A 23,935-nucleotide genomic window follows, 5' to 3' on the forward strand; every position below is an offset into this window, starting at 1 on the left:
AGGTTGCCAGTTTGAATCCCGATGGGCCCTTGAGCAAGACCCTTAACCTGTAATTACTCTGTCCTGGATATGATGTTAACCTGCATCCAGCCCTGCAAACAGGTCCTCCAGCTTTCAGGGAAAACTCAGAAGTTCGTGGCAGGACTGCCACTCCAGCCACCATACAAAAGCCTCACACCGTTCCATTCCTTTCAAACTAGTGTGGTGCCGAGGTGTCACCAGTTGCACGGCCGCACTCAGGTCCTAATTTGGGATCCTGAGGTGGTTCTTCATGTGGTGGGTGCAGCAATGCGCTGTATGCTGCTAACCTCTTTTTAGATGTGATTAATGGAGGCCCGTGGATGAGGTCCCTAACAACCATGCAATGCTTCTCAGAGACTCGCTGATCACCTACTGAAATTCTGAAATGGTGAATTGCACACTTAACAATAAACCTAAAAAATTAGAACCTTCCTCAGACTAAGATGTTGCATGAAAACCCACATATATAAGAAGCTTGTAAATTCAGCTTTTTAAATATTAAAAATATTAAAGTCCCATGACTAGGAAAAAAGTGTGCTAAGGAGAACACAAGTCTTCTAATGCTTAATATGCACGTTACCACAATAAGGTGGTCATGGCCACTACAAAACAAAGACAAGGGGTTGAACGGAAGTAGAAAACAAAACACAAAAGAGCTGTACAAACATTATGAAAATATTATAATTTTAATATCAAACCATAAGAAAAATGGGAAGAAAATCCAAAAACATGCAAATAAGTGAACTGTGTATAAATGCTGGCACTATGACTGTAAGGACTGAAAGGTCTGCAATTGTAAATCACTTTCTGCGAGCCCAGAGAGCACATTAGACTGCAGTGTTACGACAGAAATCACAGACTAAAGAAAACCACCAAAAGAGTAAATAAATAAATAAATAAAATTGAATGTTTGGTATACTTACAATGATGAAGGAAATTTACATCGAGGAGTTCAAGCCTGTGTTTAGTGAGCTCACAGCGAATACGTCCAACACGTACAGACAGACACAGAAACAGCAATGAACACTTAAAGACTTGACTGAGTAAGCAGACAGCGAGGGTCAGCATCATTTTTGATTTATTTATTAAGACTGTGTATCCCATTTACAGACAAGATCAGTTGAACTGCTGAGATAAGAAAGGCTGCGATGTCATACAAGATTATACAATCTCATTTACCGTTTGTAAAGCACATGATAGAAAGGCAGAAGTAAGACGCGTGTCAATATTCCGTGGCCTAAGACAACATTTTCCCAGGTTGCAGATGACCACTGGATCCTGCAGAGTTTCAGAAGTAGATAAACTCAAAACAAAAAAAAACCAAAAAAAAAACAGAATGGGAATAAAGACCAATGAGCACATCCACTCAGCCCATAAACTGAGAAAGATGGAGTTACAGAGTTCTGCTTTCATCTCAACGTCTAGCCACACGAATGAGAAAACGCTCACGAACATGCTACATGTCCATGCCTGCAAATGACTTTACCTGAGCGATCATAAAACCTCCTGTGCTTTCGGAGGTCTCGCCTCGGGCTCCTTATGCATTTGTCTGGAATGTGTGTTACGTCACAAAAGCAATGCTAACACAATGCAACTCCATGTACGCAGAAACCAAAAAAAGGATTTATAGAACTTGTTTTGTTACATCAGTTCCTCTCTTCATTTTCAAGAGCACTCCATACATTGTCAAACTCTTTTTTTTTTTTTTTTTTTTTAAAAGAAGAGTCGAGCAAACTCAACTAAGACAGTGTGAGAGTTCACTTCAGTTTGGTATCTCAATACACAGAAACATGGAGCTGCACTAAAACACCAGGACTCGGCACGACATTTCCAGCAATCTCTTGATTTCTGATTCATCCCACATTGAAAACAGTGAAAAACTAATCCATCTTTCTATAAAATAAGCATTGCTTATGGTCAATCTTTGTTTAAAGAAGTGTTGAACAACTAAAAAAAAAAACAAAACACGTGATCAGTTCAATTTGAGAAGTAGAAAACTGAAAAAGGCCTTAGGTGGTGACATTACCATAAAGAAAAAATATCCGAAGTGTAAAGAGATTATTTATTCAGTAGTTTAAAGCAGTAAAAATTCACAATACTTCAGAATTTGTTTTTAAGCAGCCATCATGATGGTTTCAGTTGTGTTTGAAAACCAATATTAACTTGCAAAGAAATTAAACAAGCCTCAAAGGAAAAATAACAGCAGTAGTAAAATACTTCTAAATCAGTTTTTGTCACATGGAAATCCAGGAGTCGAACCTTCCATGTACAAGGAGCTGCTTGCTGCGCAGGCTACTAACATTTGGTATGGCTGGCGGCCGCGCAGGGTGACCACGCGTCCCTGCTGCCCTCCCCCCAAACGCCTGCATCTGTTACACTTCCAGTTGTCTACTTTCATTTGTCCAAGGGGGGGCGTTTCCCTCGCCTCGTTCTCTTGTCGATTATTCAATTATTTTTGTATTTTCCCCAAATGTTTCAATCTGATATAAGCAAACCTATTTACATAAAATTGGATATCATAGGAATTAAAAAATAGTGTATATACACAGAGAGACGTTTCAAAGTCGCTTATTTTCTTCCCCTGTTAAATACAAATTTACCAAGTTGGGGTGCTAATAGTTCTGTGGTCTTCAGAAAACAAATCCTGAAGCCACCACTTACGTCACAACATGTTCAACTGTGGCCTGACATTTGTGATTTCATAAATTTGCAAACTTTCTCTGGATTTCTAGAGAATGGAAAACAAGGATCTGGAATCAGAAAATCCCTCCTTAGGCTTGTCGCCATTTTTATCTACAAAGACAAATGCAACAGCCTGCAACCCTAACTACCATTTGGTTTTTGCTGGGGTCCATGCCGATGCTTTTTAAAGTTTTAAAGTGTACGAAGCTCTGTGTGGTGCGGCAGTGGGATACGATGTAATGTCAAAGGGTCGTGAGAGACATACGGTAGGTGCAACAATAATACGGGCGGAGTAGTTTAATCAAGTTTGATGAAGGAGACGATCACTTGTCTTATGTGAGAGGACAGTCCCACATCCTAAGAGATCCTAGGGCGAGATGACTGCATGCGACCGGACTTGTGCACTCCGTAGACTACACCTATAAACACAAATATACACATACATGTATATATACTGTACAAGAATTATATGACAGGAGTTTGAGCTAAAACATAAGTGTAACCAAAAACAAGTAAGTGAACATTCTGTATACACAAAATAAGAGATGGGAACCAGCAGCATTTTAAAAATGATCAGAAATAATCAAATTTACAGACAAAAAAAAAAAGAAACAAGGCACCACACAAACAGGTGCGTTCAAGGAATAGAAACACATTCAGATTAACGTAAAAATGCAACACGTGATGCATAAAGTGCGCTTCAGTGGAATTGGAGCGTAAAGTGGGAAACCGACAGACTGAGGGGTGAACAAGGTAACGTGAGCCCCTACTAGGGCGAGTGTGTAAACTAAACGTCCAGTCTCGTCCTGCTCATATTTTGATCCTTCCATCACTGACCATTAGGGACTTTTCAAGAAAATATAAAGAATACACGTTGATGAGTAAGTAGTGTGTTGGAAACAAGCAGTATCAGGAGGGTCAAGTGTATGTCTGCAGTATATTATGCATAAAACCGCACACATAATTTGTGTTTTAATAGTCTAATATCTTTAGAAAACAGTGTTTCTGTCTCTTTTTTAAAGAAGTGACATTGCATTGATTAGGTGGTGACGATAGTGTGACCCTACTGTAGTTCATTTCTAATAAGATTTATTTTTAATTTCAGTTTTCATTCACATTAATACTCTCACCTCCATCATTTAAAATTATGCTACATGAATTAGTAAAACTTAGTTATAATTTTAAAAAAGAAGGCCACCCTCAACCTCCCCTCCCCCAAAACAAAAACCTTTAACCTAAGTTTATAACTGACTTCATGTTAACAGACTTAGAAAACAATCCAGTTGATACATTCTTGTTAAACAGGCGTAAAGAAGTTTAGCTGGGAAAAGGTTCTTGGTTAATGCTGTGGCCATTTAAATGGCAGACAAATCTTACAAATTCTGCATCATTCCTAAAGTAAACACAAGGCGTAATACAACAGCAGTAAAAAAAGTGAGCCCAACGTTTTCAGTGTACTATTATCACATTGTGCCTTGACCCACGGACAGAAAGTGGGCCACCATTTCTCTTTGCACGCAGAAGTCCGTATTATTAACATCAGCGTAATGTAGAGGTTACATGTGACGACCAGGAATTCAGAATAGTTACAGTCATAGAAGATAGCTTTCTCTTACAAACGCCACCGTAGAGTCACTCCTAATACATACTAAAGAAAATGTCACAGAGCTGGGCATGGCTTCCATTTTCTTTAGTCGACTCCTTCAAATCCTTGAGCATTTTCCACAGCCATTAGAAGCTTTTCACGCAAGTCTTCAAAAGACTCGTAGGTTGGCAGATCTAAGCGGTTAAAGCTGAAAGAAAGTAAATATATTTATTGGTGTGGAGTTAAAAGTGTCAAAACAAAGCAAAGCTTTCATCTCAGTCTTCTGTCATCACTGACCTCTGGATCTTTTCTTGTCCTTCAGGTTTATTCATGTTGTCAATCAACACACACATCTAAGAACTTTCTTTGTTTTGGTGAATGTAAAGCTCCACTTTTGTATGAGAATTTTTAGATATTAGACAAATGAGCAGATTTTGTCTGCTATCAGGGATGGCTGATGGCTAGGCAAAGGCCAACGATGACCCCTTTTTATCAACAGTTTATCATCATTTTCATCTTTACTTGCGTCTTTACCTAATTTAAGAGCTTAGGTTAATGATATCTTTTTCAAGAAAGATTTTTGTTTTGTTTAGTGACTTAAAATGCATAAAAATATACTGATACTGGAGAATCTTCATATCCAGGGCCAAATGTGAGCCGTACAACAAAGTGATTGCCTCATTATAATACTTTGGTAAAGGCGGCAGTTTCATTCAACAGTATTTCTTTAACAATATGAAATAATAATAACAACAATACAAAAAAGACAAACATAAACCAAAGGAGCTACATAAAAATCAAGTACCTAATTTACAGTCATATGAAAAAGTTTGGGAACCTCTCTCAGCCTGCATAATAATTGACTCTCCTTTCAACAAAAAAGATAACAGTGTTATGTCTTTCATTTCCTAGGAACATCTGAGTACTGGGGTGTTTTCCAAACAAATATTTTTAGTGAAGCAGTATTTAGTTGTATGAAATTAAATCAAATGTGAAAAACTGGCTGTGCCAAATTGTGGGTCCCCTTGTAATTTTGCTGATTTGAATACATGTACCTGCTCAATACTGATTACGTGCAACACCAAATTGGTTGGATTAGCTTGACAAGTCTTGAACTTAATAGACTGGTGTGTCCAATCATGAGAAAAGGTATTTAAGGTGGTCAATTGCAAGTTGTGCTTCCCTTTGACTCTCCTCTGAAGAGTGACAGCATGGGATCCTCAAAGCAACACTCAAAAGATCTGAAAACAAAGATTATTCAGTATCATGGTTTAGGGGAAGGCTACAAAAAGCTATCTCAGAGGTTTAAACTGTCAGTTTCAACTGTAAGGAATGGAATCAGGAAATGGAAGGCCACAGGCACAGTTGCCGTTAAACCCAGCAGGTCTGACAGGCCAAGAAAAATACAGAAGCGGCATATGCGCAGGATTGTGAGAATGGTTACAGACAACCCACAGATCACCTCCACAGACCTGCAAGAACATCTTGCTGCAGATGGTATATCTGTACATCATTCTACAATTCAGCCCAATTTGCACAAAGAACATCTGTATGGCAGGGTGATGAGAAAGAAGCCCTTTCTGCACTCACGCCACAAACAGAATCGCTTGTTGTATGCGAATGCTCATTTAGACAAGCCAGATTCATTTTGGAACAAAGTTCTTTGGGCTGATGAGACAAAAATTGAGTTATTTGGTCATAACAAAAAGCGCTTTGTATGGAGGAAGAATAACACTGCATTCCAAGAAAAACACCTGCTATCTACTGTCAAATCTGGTGGAGGTTCCATCATGCTGTGGGGCTGTGTGGCTAGTTCAGGGACTGGGGCCCTTGTTAAAGTCGAGGGTCAGATGATTTCAACCTAACATCAACAAATTCTTCAGGATATTGTTCAAACATCAGTCACAAAGTTGAAGTTACGCAGGGGTTGGATATTCCAACAAGACAATGTCCCAAAACAAAAGTTCGAAATCTACAAAGGCATTCATGCAGAGAGAGAAGTACAATGTTCTGGAATGACCATCACAGTCCCCTGACTTGAATATCATCGAAAATCTATGGGATGATTTGAAGCAGGCTGTCTATGCTCGGCAGCCATCAAAATAACTGAACTGGAGAGATTTTGTATGGAAGAATGGTCACCAATACCTCCATCCAGAATCTAGACATTCATCAAAGTTTGGGAACCTCTCTCAGCCTGCATAATAATTGACTCTCCTTTCAACAAAAAAGATAACAGTGTTATGTCTTTCATTTCCTAGGAACATCTGAGTACTGGGGTGTTTTCCAAACAAATATTTTTAGTGAAGCAGTATTTAGTTGTATGAAATTAAATCAAATGTGAAAAACTGGCTGTGCCAAATTGTGGGTCCCCTTGTAATTTTGCTGATTTGAATACATGTACCTGCTCAATACTGATTACGTGCAACACCAAATTGGTTGGATTAGCTTGACAAGTCTTGAACTTAATAGACTGGTGTGTCCAATCATGAGAAAAGGTATTTAAGGTGGTCAATTGCAAGTTGTGCTTCCCTTTGACTCTCCTCTGAAGAGTGACAGCATGGGATCCTCAAAGCAACACTCAAAAGATCTGAAAACAAAGATTATTCAGTATCATGGTTTAGGGGAAGGCTACAAAAAGCTATCTCAGAGGTTTAAACTGTCAGTTTCAACTGTAAGGAATGGAATCAGGAAATGGAAGGCCACAGGCACAGTTGCCGTTAAACCCAGCAGGTCTGACAGGCCAAGAAAAATACAGAAGCGGCATATGCGCAGGATTGTGAGAATGGTTACAGACAACCCACAGATCACCTCCACAGACCTGCAAGAACATCTTGCTGCAGATGGTATATCTGTACATCATTCTACAATTCAGCCCAATTTGCACAAAGAACATCTGTATGGCAGGGTGATGAGAAAGAAGCCCTTTCTGCACTCACGCCACAAACAGAATCGCTTGTTGTATGCGAATGCTCATTTAGACAAGCCAGATTCATTTTGGAACAAAGTTCTTTGGGCTGATGAGACAAAAATTGAGTTATTTGGTCATAACAAAAAGCGCTTTGTATGGAGGAAGAATAACACTGCATTCCAAGAAAAACACCTGCTATCTACTGTCAAATCTGGTGGAGGTTCCATCATGCTGTGGGGCTGTGTGGCTAGTTCAGGGACTGGGGCCCTTGTTAAAGTCGAGGGTCAGATGATTTCAACCTAACATCAACAAATTCTTCAGGATATTGTTCAAACATCAGTCACAAAGTTGAAGTTACGCAGGGGTTGGATATTCCAACAAGACAATGTCCCAAAACAAAAGTTCGAAATCTACAAAGGCATTCATGCAGAGAGAGAAGTACAATGTTCTGGAATGACCATCACAGTCCCCTGACTTGAATATCATCGAAAATCTATGGGATGATTTGAAGCAGGCTGTCTATGCTCGGCAGCCATCAAAATAACTGAACTGGAGAGATTTTGTATGGAAGAATGGTCACCAATACCTCCATCCAGAATCTAGACATTCATCAAAGGCTATAGGAGGCGTCTAGAGGCTGTTATATTTGCAAAAGGAGGCTCAACTAAGTACTGATGTAATCTCTCTCTTGGGGTGCCCAAATTTATGCACCTGTCTAATTTTGTTTTGATGCATATTGCATATTTTCTGTTAATCCAATAAACTTAATGTCACTGCTGAAATACTACTGTTTCCATAAGGCATGTCATATATTAAAAGGAAGTTGCTACTTTGAAAACTCAGCCTATGATAAACAAAAATCCAAAGAATGAAGAGGGGTTCCCAAACTTTTTCATATGACTGTGTATGCTACCTTCAAAAACTGTAAGTTTCAAATATCTCAGAGTTGTAACTCGCATCACGAGCTTCCAAGAATTAGAATGGTGCAAGCACATTTCAAAGTTGCATGTCAGTACCTGATATTAGCGTCTGTTTGCCTGATTTTTCACATAATATTTTTTGTTTATGTTGATTGTCATTTTGTAAAATGTGTTAATTTCTGGAATGTTTAAGGTGTCAGTCATTTTTTCCATAAACATCCATTCCACACCATTTTCCAAGCCCCATGAATCCTGAGCATGGTCATGGAGGGGTGAAGCCTATCCCAGCAAGGGTGAGATGCAAGGTGGGAGCAATCTATGGACAGGGTGCCAGTCCACTGCAGGGTGAACACACACAGTGATCAATTTGTTATTTATTATTTTCTCTGTTATTTCAAGACTGCGCTCCATCATGGGAGCACTGCGTTATGAATGTACATACTGTGGATTAAATGTTACAAAGCTCGCCAGTCCTGTCCACTTAATTCTTCCAAAATAACATCAAGTCGAGTTTTGAAAGTCCCTAAAGTCTTACTTTGTACTACACTAGGTAGCCACTTGACCACTTAAAAGCCTGGACAAGAAATGAACATCACATTTCTGTAATTTTAAAACTCCTTTAATATAAAAACAAGAAAACTTGTTTTCTTGAAGCAAGAAAAACTTTTCTACAAGAAAAGCAAGAGGAGACCAATCAGCCCGTTCAGCCCATGTCTTTAGCTAAGCTGTCCCAATATCTCATTCAGATACTTCTTAAAGGCTGTCTGGGTTTCTGCTACGACTACATAATCTGGTAGTTTGTTGCAGATTGGACTTGTCCTTATGTCCTGGAATGCACTTGGCTGCTTCTCCTCTGCACAGCTTCAAGTGCTGCTTAGTCTTTCTATAACACAGTGACCAGAACTGTGCATAGTACTGTTAAATCTATAAAAGATTGTGTACTTACTATATTGAATTATTATTTCTTCAATTTTTTTCAGAGGTTGTCTACTCATTTATTAAAATTGTTTCTGTACTAAATCCCCTCTAAGCACCAACTGCAGTCCTCACAAACACTACTAGTCAATTTATGTTCCCTATTCAATAAACATAAAAAAATTCCCAGCGGAATGACTCCTTGGAATGCCCAAAGCACCGGTATGGTACATGATGTCATTCCTAGGCACTTCAAAGCAAGCTACTGATTTTGCTCTTCGGTTCCATTAGTATGCAGGGCTTGGGCATCCTGCACCCCTGCAGATGATTTTCAGTTTACTCTGTAAGATTCAACTCTCACAACAATCTAAGCATAATCTGTGTTCTGTAATTGATCAATGAGCGCTGGGTTCACACTCTTGGAGCCAAAAGAATTATGAGACAATGTACAGTAGAATAGTACTTATTAGGAACCAAAATAAAAAGTACATTTCTTGGGCTGGTTGTGCCCACACTGCAGCAGCTCCTTCAGATGTCTCACTGGCACATTGTGACTCATGGAACTGACTTTGGCTCGCTGCTACTGGTGCTTATGCTGCAGTTAACCAACCTGATTTGCCTGGCGACGCTCACTCATTCTTTCAGCATTTTGTAAATGATGCCCTTTTGCTTTTTCTACTGTTTAATTTGTTCTTGAGATCTGGTGCACCGCTCTCATTATCCAAACCCTGAACACCAGCAAGGAGGCGAGCGCACAGAAAGACTGGCAGTTCTTGTGAACCGTTCCTATGCTCCTTTTATCTCATTAATAGCAGTCTTTTGTCCTCCGTAAGTAACACCCTACAAACCCATAACATCTAACTGACAATTACTGTTAAAGTCAACCCAAAAAAGAATGATAAAATTGACTCTATGAAAAGGAGAAAAAGAATAACATCTTCTAAATGTTTGCTTTCCCTTATCCAGTAATGTATCCCTTTGATGTCAGTATTACTACTTTCCGGTTAGAATTTTTATGAAAATCCTTTCATTGTCACCCTTCAGCAGTGTCTTCCTTATGAAATAATCAACACTCTTAAAGAAGGGTAACACAAGAAGAGTTGAGAAGACAGCGCAGCCAGAACAGCATTCTCAAACCTGCTTAAACCATTTCCACTGGGCACAAAGCAGAATGCAGCGGTTGCCAATCCCAATGCCCACTCACTCACACACATGTATGTCTTCATTGACTCTCAAATTGGGTTACGCTAGAATTGTCAATTAATCAAATACGCAGAAAGCAAAACTTGGAGGCGCTGGAGAAATAACCATGAAGACCTCAGGAGGGCTTGCAAAGTCCACCCAGACCATGCCAGGATTCAGTCAGGACTCTGAGGCTGTTGTACCTCCCTAATTCAAATGACTTATACTTTAAATAATAAACAACTAATTAAATCTAACACATATTATTTCATAAAATGTCCAATCGATACACTTGAGAGTTTAAACTGTAAATATGCAAAAACGGAGAAAAACATTTACCAAGTATGCGCCCTTGGAAGTTTGTCTGGAGTGCCCCACTGCTCGATTGTAAATAGCTGAGGACCATTAGAACCTGGGATATTGATAAAAATAAATTTAGGAGAGATTCTTATTATTATAAAACAGAGCTTATCATCAGGTATAACTCTAGATAAAACAAAGGACTTGGACAATCTGCTTGAAGACTTAATACAGTTAATGTTTCAATGTACAATTTTGAGGTTTTTTTTTTGGACTATGTACTACAAACACACACATACAATTATGAGTAAAAGATTTTTTTCTTTTTGTTTACCGTATAACTCAGCAAACCCATTCATGGGCACGCGAGATGTTCCAGTAACAAACTGAAGTAAACGGATACGTTTCTCTGCATCCATGAGCAGCACGGCCTGCAACAAGAGCAAAAGATCATTTCAATGAATGATAACATGCAAAAGACATCTAACTGTAGGCAAATGCAGAATATGACACTGCATGTCAAGTGTGGCCCTAATGACACCTTCTGTAGGACACCGGCAGAAGCACAAGCATGGACTTGTCTTCACTAAGAAATTCTCATTGATCTGAATCAAGACCCCTTGGCCCGCTCGGCCCAGTCTCAACACACAAGCCTTTCCTGTGCTATATGTGTGTGCCCTGTATTCTGTTACACACAAGCCAAATAAATCAAAAACAACAACAAAAAAAAAACTCTTGAAGTGTCAGCATAATAGTCCATGGTAAACACATTTAAATATATGCCAAAACACATTAAAATATTGAAAAGTCTGCAACTTGGGATTGCTTAATCTGTTTAAATATATCCAGCATTTTAAGTAAGCAGACTTTGATCTTGTTTGGTTTACTTTGAAGAGAGCAGGGAGCAACCGAGTGGCCACAGAAATGCACTTCCCGATTTTCATTCATCTGTTTTACATAGGACTGATAATGTCAAAAAATAAACAAACAATAACACTGGATATTAAGCAAAATTGTAATACTAAAAATGAGTTGTAAGGCTTTATAAAGAAACAAAATACAAAGGGAAACATTCAAAAGGAATCTGATCCCACTTCCATTTCCATTATAGAAGAATGGGGAGCTGGAGCCACTTCCCGTATCACTGGTGTTAAGGCAGAAACCAATCGTGCCAGCCATTCACAGACAGAGCCATGGCACTGCAATTCAGGTGCAAGACACTGGGATGTCATAGTAAACCGACATGTCTGGAAGAAAAACTCAGCACTGACAGTGACCTGACTAGGAGCTGAATCCAATTCAACAAGTGCAGAAGTAGCAGGGCCACCATGCAGCAGTTAAGACAGAATATGCCATGCAGTGCTTTTGTCATTTCACTGCAGACTACTATTTATTAGGTTGCAATTGCAGTATTTGTGTTTATTTGACAAGGCCACTAAAATGGTTTTACACAAACCTGTGCAACTGGGAGATTAGACGTGATGTGTGTTAGGTGTAGGGAGGTGGACAAACTGGCCACATCTTAACAGTAATATTAATGGACACATATTGTTGGGGTCAATTTAAATAAGTCAGTTTGAAACTGGGGGCAGCATGCTGGCACAGTGGTAGTGCGTTGCTGCTTTGCAGTAAGGAGACCAGGGTTCACATCACAGATCCTTCCCTGAGTAGTTTGCGTATTCTTCCCATGTCTGAATGCGTTACTCCTACGTGCCAAAGTTTTCTCCCAGTGTCCGTAGACATGTTGGTTCATTGAACTGGGGACCCTCAATTGTGAGTGTTTGTATGTGTGTTTGCCCTGCGACGTACTGGCGCCCTGTCCAGGATTTGTTTCCCTCTTGCACCCAATGCTAATTTGAATTGGCTCCAGCTTCAATGCGACCCTAGTCTGGATTAAGTGGGTTAAAAAATAACATGACAATTTACACTTGTGTGTTTAACTAAATCTGCATTTTGTGCGTGTACACTATGTATTTTGTAACATTTGTAATTTGTATTTTAACTATGAACTTGCTGCATATTTCTTTGACTTCATTCTAAGACAGTTAGTTCCCACTTCTAAGCTGCATTCTACTTACCTTCCAGAACCACTGAATGACAGGATGATTTGGACAGTAGCCATTCTTGTAGACGGTGTGCTGCCTCCAGTCATTCACATCCACGTCCCCAAGGCCACACATGAGCAACTGTGTGGGGGAGAAAATGAAGGAAGAAAAAAAAAGTCTCAATTTTATTACAGTAAGTTATATTTTTGCTTACTTCTACATGCCCATGAAGACTCTTTCACTTTAAATTATAAAGTTAACTTTCTTAATATTAGGCAAAAAGTAAAGGTTACAAATGAATTTATTTTAAAAACCACATTAGCAAAACAAACATCAATTTCAAAATCAGCTGATGATTACACACTGGCAAAGATTAAAGTACAAAGGTTTAATGTCATAAAGAAAGGCTGGCATTCTACTCTTATGACCAGATTCTGAGATCATTTGATGATGTGAAAGATTCACTTGCTAAAATTAAAATAGAAGTGTTTAGGAAGTTTGATGTTCACTCTAAATCGTGAGTTTTATTTGGTGTAACTGAAAAGAAAGGACAAAGGCCAGCTGTCCTGTAGCATCCTAGTTATGTCCATGCCAATCAATCAAACAACCACTTCAAAGGCAGGCATCCCATCCCAGAGTCCTGTATAAGCACCAGAAGGGTATAGAAACAAAATATCTGTTATATACCTTTGACAACAAACAGCATGTGCTGCTTTCACTTATCATGTCAGCCGTAGCTCATATGCCCTGTTGTGGAAGCCCTGGGGTCCACTGGAAACACAGCACAAGAAAGTATTCGCACCCTTCACTTTGATCACTTTTTGTTATGTTGCAGCTTTATGCTAAGACAGTTTTTCCCTCATCAAGCAACACTCAATACCACAGAATGGTGAACTGAAAACAAGACTTAGAAACTTTTGCAAATTTGTTAAAAATAAAAAAACTATCCCATTGAAACAAGTTTACTCTGTACTCAGTTGGGTTTACAGCCAGGAGCCTTCTTAGGTATGATGTGATAAGCTTCACTCATCTGGATTTGGGGGATTTTCTACTATTCTTCTCTGCAGGTTGGATGGGGACCACCAGTGGACAGCTATTTTCAGGTCTCTCTCGAGTGATATACAGTGGTACCTCTGGTCACGACCGTAATTCGATCCAAAATTCTGGACGTGACCTGAATGTAATTTCCCCATAAGATTGTACGTAAATACAATTAATCCGTTCCAGCCCATATGAACTGTATGTAAATATTTTTTTAAGACTTTTAAGCACAAAAATAGTAAATTATACCATAGAATGCACAGTGTAATAGTAAACTAAATGTAAAAACATTGAATAACACTGAGAAAACCTGAACAACAGAGAAAATTAACATTGCAAGACTTCGCGCTACACCCTTACGAACCACTCGTAAAGACTTTTAAGGACAGGGAAAAAAAATTAAAGTTTGAAAAATCCTTAATTTATACAAAAACTAACCATAAACAACCAAGAAAACTAACCTTGCACGAGTCGAATTCTGGAGTGCAGGAAGTGAGGAGGAAGCTGGGTGGGGAGGATGTTACAGTTTTGAGGGAGAGTCCAGCTTCGCGAAGGAAGATTTTGATTTAGAAATTGATTGATTTCTAGTAGATCGACTTCTTGTACTCGGCGGTAAGATCGGTAACATAAATGCCATGCTCATACTTTTCAATAATTAATTTCTTTAATTGGATTTCAATTTTCTTTGAACCTTTCTTCTCACCAACACTACCACTCTTCACTTTCTTACAGGCCATGGTTAATTGCAAAATGAATACAAAAGCACACCAAACACAAAGAGTTCACAGTGAATGCGCGTATGTCTGACCGAGAACGATGTACAGGGAGAGACTGAACATGTGTGGAAATCATTGGCACGAATGAACCAGAAGGGAAACTGGCTGCCAGTGTTTTTGTTTGCCACCAGAGCGTGTGGTCGTGAACAGATGCAAAAGTTTGGCGAACTTTTTGATCGTAATACGATTTGTACATGTTCGGAACCGTTCGTGACCAGAGGTTCTACTGTATTGGGCTCAAGTCCAGACTCTGGCTGAGTCATCCAAGAACATTCACAAAGTTGTCCCTAAACCACTCTTGTGTTGTCTTTGCTTTGTGCCTAGGGTCAATGACCTGTTGGAATATGAACCCTTGGGCTAGTCCGAGGTCCAGAGAACTCTAGAAACAAGGTTATTATTGTAAACTAAAACAAAAGCAAAAACTCAAGATCAGAAACTAAAACAATATGAAACAATTAGAGTGGCTGAAAAGGCTATCTAAAGTAAAAAGAGAAATAAATCACAAAAATATTTTCAGTTTTCATGATCATAACTATTAGGACATGGTAGAATCCATTTTTGAGTTTGGGCCTGCCCTGCAGGTGGTGAAATTCTTTTTATAGATTTTCCTCTGACTAAGATGATAGCGACCATCAGCATGGCCATAAAAATTGACAAAGGCGACAATAGTGCATGATGTAACAGCAGGGTATGTTGTGTGCTGCACAGAGTAAGGGTAAAAACCTGACAAACCTTGAAGTTTACCTAAACTGCCATCATGAAATAGCCTACAACATACTTCTGGGCAAATAATAAGTGAGGCTGAAAATTACGAACAATCAAAGCGCACATACAAGTCCAAGTCCACATCATACAAGAGAGCAAATATTAACATCATGTTTGGACAGGGCTTAGGGTTCAGGCTCAAAATAAAACCAAAAATGTGAAGAAGCCCAAGTAAACAGGTTTATTGAAACTGGCATGTCTACAAAGTTATGTGTCATGCCATAGTTCAGAAAATGTGTTTCTTTTCTTGACCCTAAATTTAACATGCCATGTGCTGCACGAATGAATGAACCCATCGCATATACAACTGATACAGAAACAAAGCTTATCAAATAAACAGCCAAACAGAAAGTAACCCTCTGTGCAGGTAGATGGAGTAAAAAGGGAGTGACGGCAGCTTCATTTTTGAGAATGTCTGCATGCTTTTACCATTCACCAAAAACTAAAAGGCACAATGCTTTGTTAAGTTTAGGTTGCATATGCTATCTGCACAAGGGAGAGACTCTGGATGACATTATCAACTCAACCGTACTCAGGATGAATGTGGCATACCAGAACAGAAGGTATGATAATAGTGATAGACAATGGAGCAAACACAGTAAAACCTGTAGGTATACTGCAGAGGCGAGGAGGCTACTATAGCAGACAATTAAATATATAAGATATATGTTCAAACATTTTTTTTTATTCATCCTTACATTATGCCATGAGAAATTTGTGCATTTTTATGAGAAACGAAATAACCTCTATGTATGACCGCTAATAAGCTCCTACCAAATTAACAAAAGTGTTTGTTTAAATAGAATAAGAATAGAATGGAAATTTTGCAAACGGGATATGGATAATGTAAGGTTTTATCTTTAGTCATAACTTGCTGTGCTATACGTCTACGACAGATCAAAGTAATCAATATAGATCTCATTGTTAACATTTGCAGTGCACCATGAAATGTATATGACTCTGTTATACACCATTTGGTATGGGATTCATAAAAGCAGTGTTAATATTTGTAAAGCGCCACCTACTGGAAGGACAAATGCATTGCATTTTATACCTAAAGGTGGCACTTTACAAACATTAACACTGCTTTTATGAATCCCATACCAAATAGTGTATAACAGAGTCCTATACATTTCATGGTGCACTGCAAATGTTAACAATGAGATCTATATTGATCTATCCGTCCATCCAGTTGCTGTATGTCCGTCTGTGATGTGCCACCTTATAGAATTACAGACATACAGCAACTGGATGAACGGATAGATATGCACACACACAATTATCCTTTTATTAAGGTGGATAAATTGGCATGCTAATATAATATTTTGAAGTCCATTAAAATGTTTATTGTATGAGGTTGAAATGTATGTATTAATGAAATTAATTAAGTAAGAGATGAAATATGTGTTTTACCTAAAATGACTGACTGACTGACTTGTTAGCCTCAGACATATTGGAATATCAATCACTCTTGCCAATGGTTTAAATCCCAAAATTAAACAGAAGTGTGCATAACATAAACAAGTATTTTTTATTAGAAAACCAAAAAAGGGAGCATTGGAGGCTAGGTGTTTTTCATAAGAAATTTGACAAATGAGAGGAGACCGTTTAGTCCATATACTGGTACCCGGTACTAAGCTGTCCCAGCATCTCATCCAGATTTTGTTAAAGGTTGTGAAGGCTTCTTCTTCAATGACATGACACAGTAGTTTGTTCCAGAGTCCCACAACTTTTTGTGTAACTCTGGAACAATTTTGCTAGTTTTATTTTTTTCTATAAAACTACTGTAAATAGGAATTTACTGGTCCATTAACTCTTATCTTGCCTGTATGCACTGGCCACTCCTTGTCTTCAAAGCAGTATATACAGGAGAGTTATTTATATTGACTGAGACAGTGGAACACAATCACACCATAGCAGCACAGCAAGGTGAGGCTACACAGCTTGCAGGAGCTTCAGCAAACACCACATTTCTTCAGAAATACAAGACCTTATCTAATACAATTATTAGCTTAAACACAGAAAGTCAGCCTTGGCCATCTGAACGTGCTCCTCAAATTGCTTGAGAATGGTAGGTAGGGTGTTTTCACTGCAATACCTGTTCAGGTTTGGCAAACCAGAGTGGCTGTGTATCCTGGGCTTAACCCTGTGGCGATGAATGTTGTGTGCTCCCCTGCATTGCTATAACCATACCATAATTAAACTAAAACAGAAACTAATATAAATTAGTCTTTGTGAAATAAAAACTGAAGTAAAACTAAATTACTAGGGTACTATACCGTGTTATCAATTATGAATGTAGTGAGAAGTGAAGCAAAATGACACCTTTTATTGGCTAACTAAAAAGATTACCATATGCATGCTTTGAGGAAACTCCGGACCCTTCTTCAGTCAAGATGTAATTTCTTGTAATCTTTTTAGTTAGCCAATAAAAGGTGTCATTTTGCTTCACTTTTCACTAAAACTAAATTAAGATTAAATTAATAAGTAATATAAAAGTAATATAAAAGACTAGTATAAAAACACATGTGCATAATAACCCTGCTCTGAAGCAGATTTTCATAAAGTATGTCCATGTACTTTGCTCCATTCACCTTTCTTTCCCTGACTGGACTCGTAGCCCCTCAGCATGATGCTGCCCACCACCTTGCTTCACCATTGAAACGGTATTGCACAGGGGATTAGTGGTGCTTTGTTTCCTCCAGACGTGAAACTTAAATGAAGATAAACTGTTCAATTTTGGTTTCATCAGATCAGAGAATCGTTTCTCAAAGTCTGAGTTCTTTAGGTGCCTTTTTATAAACTCCAAAGTGGACTTTCACGTGTCTTCAGGGCACTCTGCCATAAAGCCCAGTTAGTGGAGTTTTGCAGTGGTGGTTGTGCTGGAAGTTGCTCCCATCTCCACACAGATTCTCTGGAGCTCAGCTCTCTTATCAAGGCCCTTCTCCCACAATTGCTCATTCTGTCTGGGTGACTAGTCACTAGTTTTACGAAGAACAGTGGTTGTCTTCTACTGAAGAATTATGAAGACCACTGTGCTACTGGGAAGCTTCAATGCTGCAGAACATGTTTGTAGCTTTCACCAAACCTGTGCCTTGACATACTCCTGTCTCTAAGCTCTGCAGGCAATTCCTTGGACCTCATGTCTCAGTTTTTGTTCTTAAACACATTATCAACTGTAGAACCTTTTAGAGACAGGTATGTGCCTTTTGTAATCATGACCAATCAACTGAATTGACCACAGGTGAACTCCAAACAAGATGTATAAACATATAATATAATATAATATAATATAATATAATATAATATAATATAATATAATATAATATAATATAATATAACTAGTTGATTACCCAGTGGCTTCACTCACTGAGTGCAAGGGAAAAAAATAAAATGTAGTCTATAAGTTATTAAACAGTAAAACATTAACATTTAAGAAGTAAAGATACTGTACATTGAGCACTACTGGAATGGTTTCGGGTAAACTACATTTTAAAGGCGCTATAACACAACAGGTAAATAGTAGATCCCTTATGAAAGGTGCTACACGACCGCTGTGGTATAGAAATTACATTTTCTGTTTACAGCAATCGGTTCGTAGCGTGCATTGTTGCAATGTTACTTTTCTTGGTGGTTTATTATATTACGGATTTTTTCAAATGTTCATTTTTTTCCCTGTGCTTAAAACTCATTAAAAAAAAAAGTGTTTTTAGCCAGCGGTTGGTAGCGCTATAGCGCAAACTATTGCAGTGTTAGTTTTCTCTGTTGTTCAAGGTTTTCTCAATGCTATTCAATGTTTTTACATTTAGTTTACTATTACACTGTGCATTCTATGGTATAATTAACTATATTTGTGCTTAAAAAAAAAAAACTTAAAAAAAAAATATATTTACATACAGTTCGTATGGTCTGGAACGGATTAATTATATCTACATACAATAATATGGGGGAAATTGCTTCAGTTCACGACTAAATCAGTTTATGACGAGTTTTGGAACGAATTATGGTCGTGAACCGAGGTTCCACTGTAATTTCCATATGATGTAGTCATACGTAATTTCCGTTTCATATGTAATTTCCATATCACGTGGTCATACGTAATTTCCATTTCAAACGCGAATATAATATAATATAATATAATATAATATAATATAATATAATATAATATAATATAATGGCATGCACCCAAGTCACAGCACAAGTTATGAATTCTTACATCAGTATATCAGTTTTCTATTTTAATAAATTTGCCAAGATAACTAAAATCCTGTTTTTGTTTTTTTTATTCTGTGTATTGAGCGTTGCTTGATGAGGGGAAAAAATGAATTTAAATGATTTTAGCACAAGGCTCCAACATAACAAAATGTGTAAAAGTGAAGGGTCTGAATTATTTCTGAATGCACTGCATGTGTAATTCATTCCTTTCAATGCAGTGATAAGCTTTGTCTCCAACAAGGCAACTAAATGTAATCGCAGGACTTGTGTCTCTGGATCTGTGCCAGACCAACACTTCTATGGCTGCATTTGAACAGCATGTAAAGAACAATTCAGTAAAAAGTAACCAGGAGACGAGTGAAGCCAACAGCTAAATTATTAGGGTAAAAGAAACAGTCTCTTTTGTGAAGAAGTGATAGAAATTCAGGCATAGCAGGCATTTGGGTGACTCATAATACTTAACACATCTTAGAAAGAAAGAACCAAAGCAAGCAACCATTACTGCCTCCTCTGTCTTCTTGGTTTATATACCCTGATAATCTTTTTCCTATACTGGTGCCGTGAATTTAACTTTTAAAAACTGAAAACATTCTTGTTTAATCTGTTGCACCTTGTGGGTATTGTAGTACAACATTCTGGGAAAGTCTTAGGTGTCACCTCTAGTTATAAGAGGACTGCCAGCCTTGCTCTATAGTTAACACGGACATACAACCTCAATCCCTGAGTGCCCCTTCTGAAATCTGTATGGGCAGAAACAAGGGGCTGACGTTAGAATAAACTTGGCAGCCTGTAAGGTGCAGGGCACCTTTATAATACATTCTCACTGACAGAAGATTAGAGCCGGGTCTCCAACATTCAGTGGACCCGCTAACACACACATGCTAACTAAAAGTCACTGAGGCTTACAAGTCTTTCAAAGGCATAACTCTAACAAAGAATATCTAAGAATGCAATGTAGATTTAAAAAAAATATATGCTCAGAAGAGCACAGATCATTTACCTCAAGCTCATTTTCATCAAAGATTTTTATCAAGTCGATTGGAATGAGCTCAGTAAAACCCTGCAAACAATAAAGACAAAGTCACACACATAAAATGTACCAAGAAAAAGTACTTAAAAAACAATACAGTAAAAGACGTTTTGCACAGATCACAGCGTATGAGCATTCAGGACAAAGCTAACTGTGCAGCTCTTTGCCGTTCGATGTCACTGTAGCACCGAGTCATTCACAGTACTGTACACACACTACACTGGAGTGTATGCGCCCTCTTGTGGTAACTACTAAGAAGACATGCTTATTTCAGCAAATCTGTCACTGTATGTACAGAATGTACAGCACATATACAACAAATAAGCAAAGTAAAGCCCACAGCACCATGAATAGTTAAAAAAATTGGCATTCACACAACAAAAAATGTTACAGAAAAATGAAATTCCAACACCCTCATTATAGTCTTACCTCTAGAAAAGCATTCATCTGCTTCTGGACCCTATTTACAAATCTCCACTGAATCACAAGGCTGAAAAAGTAAAAGTAAGTCAGTCAGTTAAAGAGAAAGAGCATGTTAGAATAATAAAAAATACAAGCTACTCAAGTGCTTTAGATATGTGTCCATAAAATATAACTTGGCACACATTTGCCCCAAGTCTATAGTTTGGTTGACCTTAACTTTTTTGTTGGGGCAGCTTCACTGGAGAGCCTGGCAAGTTTGTTAAGGTCCTTTATTTCTATAATTACCTATTACAAGAGTGAATATGCAACTGATATAAAGAATCAACAACAGTTTTATACGTTTTCATGTAATAAGAAACCAAACAAAAAAGTGGATGACCTGGAATTGCTGCTAGAGGACCATAATGCTGTTCAACAGAAGCTGACGATGGCTCATTTGTTACTAATCAAAAGTGTGTGTCCCCAGTGAGGGACTGAGCAGTGACTGCTTTGTATTGGACAGAGTAGTGGTTCTTAACCTTTTTGGCCTTGGTACTCAGTTTTACCTATTTTTGCTCAATGATGATCCTTTATTAGCAGTAAATTTAATATAAACTAGCCAACATGTACCCCTAAATGGGGCCACATATTAACAAATAACACTACATGCTGTACACGTTAAACATTTAAACACAGATTACACAACAGATGAAAGACACACAGTCTCATCCAAGAATAACTCGACACACAAGTGTTTAATACTGAATAAACTTTAGTGTATGTTTGTCTTTTTGATGGGTAACCTGCACTTGATGCTAAAATCAGTGAAAAGAGCACAGAGAGGAATATGTTTTAGTTTGCTGTTGGCCGACTCATCTAGAATTTCAGTACACATATCCGATTGACAAGGCAAGACAAGCTCTTCTGCAATAGTGTGAGTTTTGTTATATTTGGCAATTTGTTGTTCAATGAGATGATGCCACCAGTGCCTGCTGGCTTGTTGTAGAAACATTCTATAATGATTTTTATAAAGCTTCAAGATTTTTAATTTTTTTCTTTAAATAAGTCAAAATATTTACTTAAGTAGCATGCTTTGTTTCTAAATGTCTTTATAGTTTCTAAGGCTTCATGATTACATCTGGTAGCACCACAGCACAAATAATGCACGATGGCTGTTGCTCGCCTTACTTTGCAGAAAATATGGGCTATATGTTATTTTAACATTTCTTTTTTGGTTCAGATTATTGTGAGAATCTTGTGAGGCAGATATGGAACTGGAAGAGTTTAGAGAAGGTAATGATACGAGGAATCTGATGAACTTGTCCATGTGCGGTGGGTTTCTTATTGAAGTGTGTGGTGCGGTGGACAACTGGTTGTCATCTGCTTGTAACTGGACTTTTGTTAGTTGTTTCAGTTAATCAGTATGCAAAAGCAAAATGTCAGTTTGACTGAGTGCAGAACAGAAATCTGCAATTAGTAGCCTCCTAAAAATTCATTAGCTAGCACTTTTTTTTTAAACTTATGCTGATGACCCATCTAGGGTGCTCAGTGACTCACTTGTTGAAAAACACTGGTATAGAGTGTTTTCTATAGTTAATATTAATAAAAAACTAATAAAGCAAACAAAACTAGAGCATGGTATCACTATCAACATTATAACCACCATCATTGTCATTTTCTGGGTTTACCCACCGAAGTTGGCTGGTTGTTCCCTAAATCTTTTTCATCCATGGTCCTGGGCTCCCTTAGAGGTGGCACTCAATCTTTTCATATCCTCCAACACCACCTGCGATCCCATCTTCTTTGGCCTCCATTTTCTCTACTTCCATCTTGGTGCATCTCTCCACCCAATCATCCTCTGTTTATTCCCTCCACACGCCTAAACCACTTTACTCGACTTCTGCACAGCACAATCCCTATCGCCTCCACACCAAGTGTTTCCTTTAACTCAGCACTCATCTTCTTCTCACTTTGTACCATATCACACACCCATCTGATCATTCTCATTTCTGTTTTGCTTTCATTTGTCATGTCTCACTCTCACAAAGCGTACTACACCTCATACAGCTGTGGTAAACTTTACCCTTCAAAGCTAGAGACACCTCTTTTGAAGTTAAAATGGGGAACAGCTCCCCAGATTTCTTCCATGCACTTCTCACTTTCGCTGTCTCTGCTGTGCCCGCACCTCCATTTGCACTCAACTTATCTGTTAAGTAGCAGGCCTTCCTAAAGAATGAAACAATCTATTCACCCATTCAGAAATTATTGGACTGAGCATCATAAAAAAGGCAAGAATCAACCACGGACGGGGTGCTAGTGTATTACGGGGTAATTTCATGAACACAGCCAATAAAACCATGAGCTGTTTGGATGTCAAACAAAAACAACTAAACTGATTTTCACTAAAGTTTGCATGTGTGTTACCTTTGGTTCAACTTTAAACAGAGCCTATATACAGTATTACATTGGAGAAAAGCATCATAATGGCAGTGGGACAAGTCAAAAACCAGTGCCAACGTGGGGACTACAATTCACATCAGACAGCGGGAGAGGGCAGTGGTTGATGGGAGGACACCTTCAGCACACACAGAAAGTTGTTTAGTAGCTTTTTCTTCTCAACTAAGTAGGCCAACAATTTCACTGTCTCACTGGAATACAGCTTTTGTCTAACAGTACATCATTTTGTCGCTTTAGGGCTTACGTTTCACCATGTTGAATTTCCAAAATACAAATTACCCGGGCAATACTCGGTACTTCCACTGGTACAAAGTGCATTTACCTTTACTTATTTGGCTGATGCCTTTAGCCAAGGCGACTTACAACATTTATGATACAATTAGTTACATTTCTTTTTTTTTTTGGTTTTCCAATTGGAGCACAGGCAGGTCAAGTGACTTGCTCAGGGTCACAGTGTCATTAGCGAGATTTGAACCCACAACCTCAGGGTTTGAAGTCCAAAGCCTTAACCACTACACCACAATAGCCTACCCTAGGACCTAAAGGAGAGGAGTCGGACCATGTTCACACTACCACTGTCATCTGACCCAATTCCAGTTTCTCACACTTCCAGTACAGATCAGATTTTTTGCCTGCATGTTGAATCTGTCCCTGGAATTGGAATTGTGACCCACATTTGCATGTGGAT

At 38.4% G+C, this 23,935-nt stretch overlaps 1 protein-coding gene across 9 annotated transcripts in view; it reads right to left on the reverse strand.

The window, feature by feature from the left end:
- Window positions 1-1,094: 1,094 nt before the first annotated feature.
- Window positions 1,095-23,935, reverse strand: part of nedd4l (NEDD4 like E3 ubiquitin protein ligase) — a 555,383-nt gene continuing 532,542 nt past the window's right edge. For all 9 annotated transcript variants that reach the window (XM_051928330.1, XM_028802511.2, XM_028802516.2 and 6 more), the window contains 6 exons: window positions 20,818-20,878; window positions 20,359-20,418; window positions 12,595-12,702; window positions 10,851-10,947; window positions 10,556-10,628; window positions 1,095-4,496 (listed from right to left, as the gene is read on the reverse strand). In XM_051928330.1, coding sequence (XP_051784290.1) covers window positions 4,394-4,496; window positions 10,556-10,628; window positions 10,851-10,947; window positions 12,595-12,702; window positions 20,359-20,418; window positions 20,818-20,878 — 502 coding nt within the window. In that variant the 3' untranslated portion in view covers window positions 1,095-4,393. The remainder of the gene's footprint in view (window positions 4,497-10,555; window positions 10,629-10,850; window positions 10,948-12,594; window positions 12,703-20,358; window positions 20,419-20,817; window positions 20,879-23,935) is intronic.

This window comes from Erpetoichthys calabaricus, chromosome 5 (genome assembly GCF_900747795.2).
Source record: "Erpetoichthys calabaricus chromosome 5, fErpCal1.3, whole genome shotgun sequence".
Classification (NCBI taxonomy): domain Eukaryota; kingdom Metazoa; phylum Chordata; class Cladistia; order Polypteriformes; family Polypteridae; genus Erpetoichthys; species Erpetoichthys calabaricus.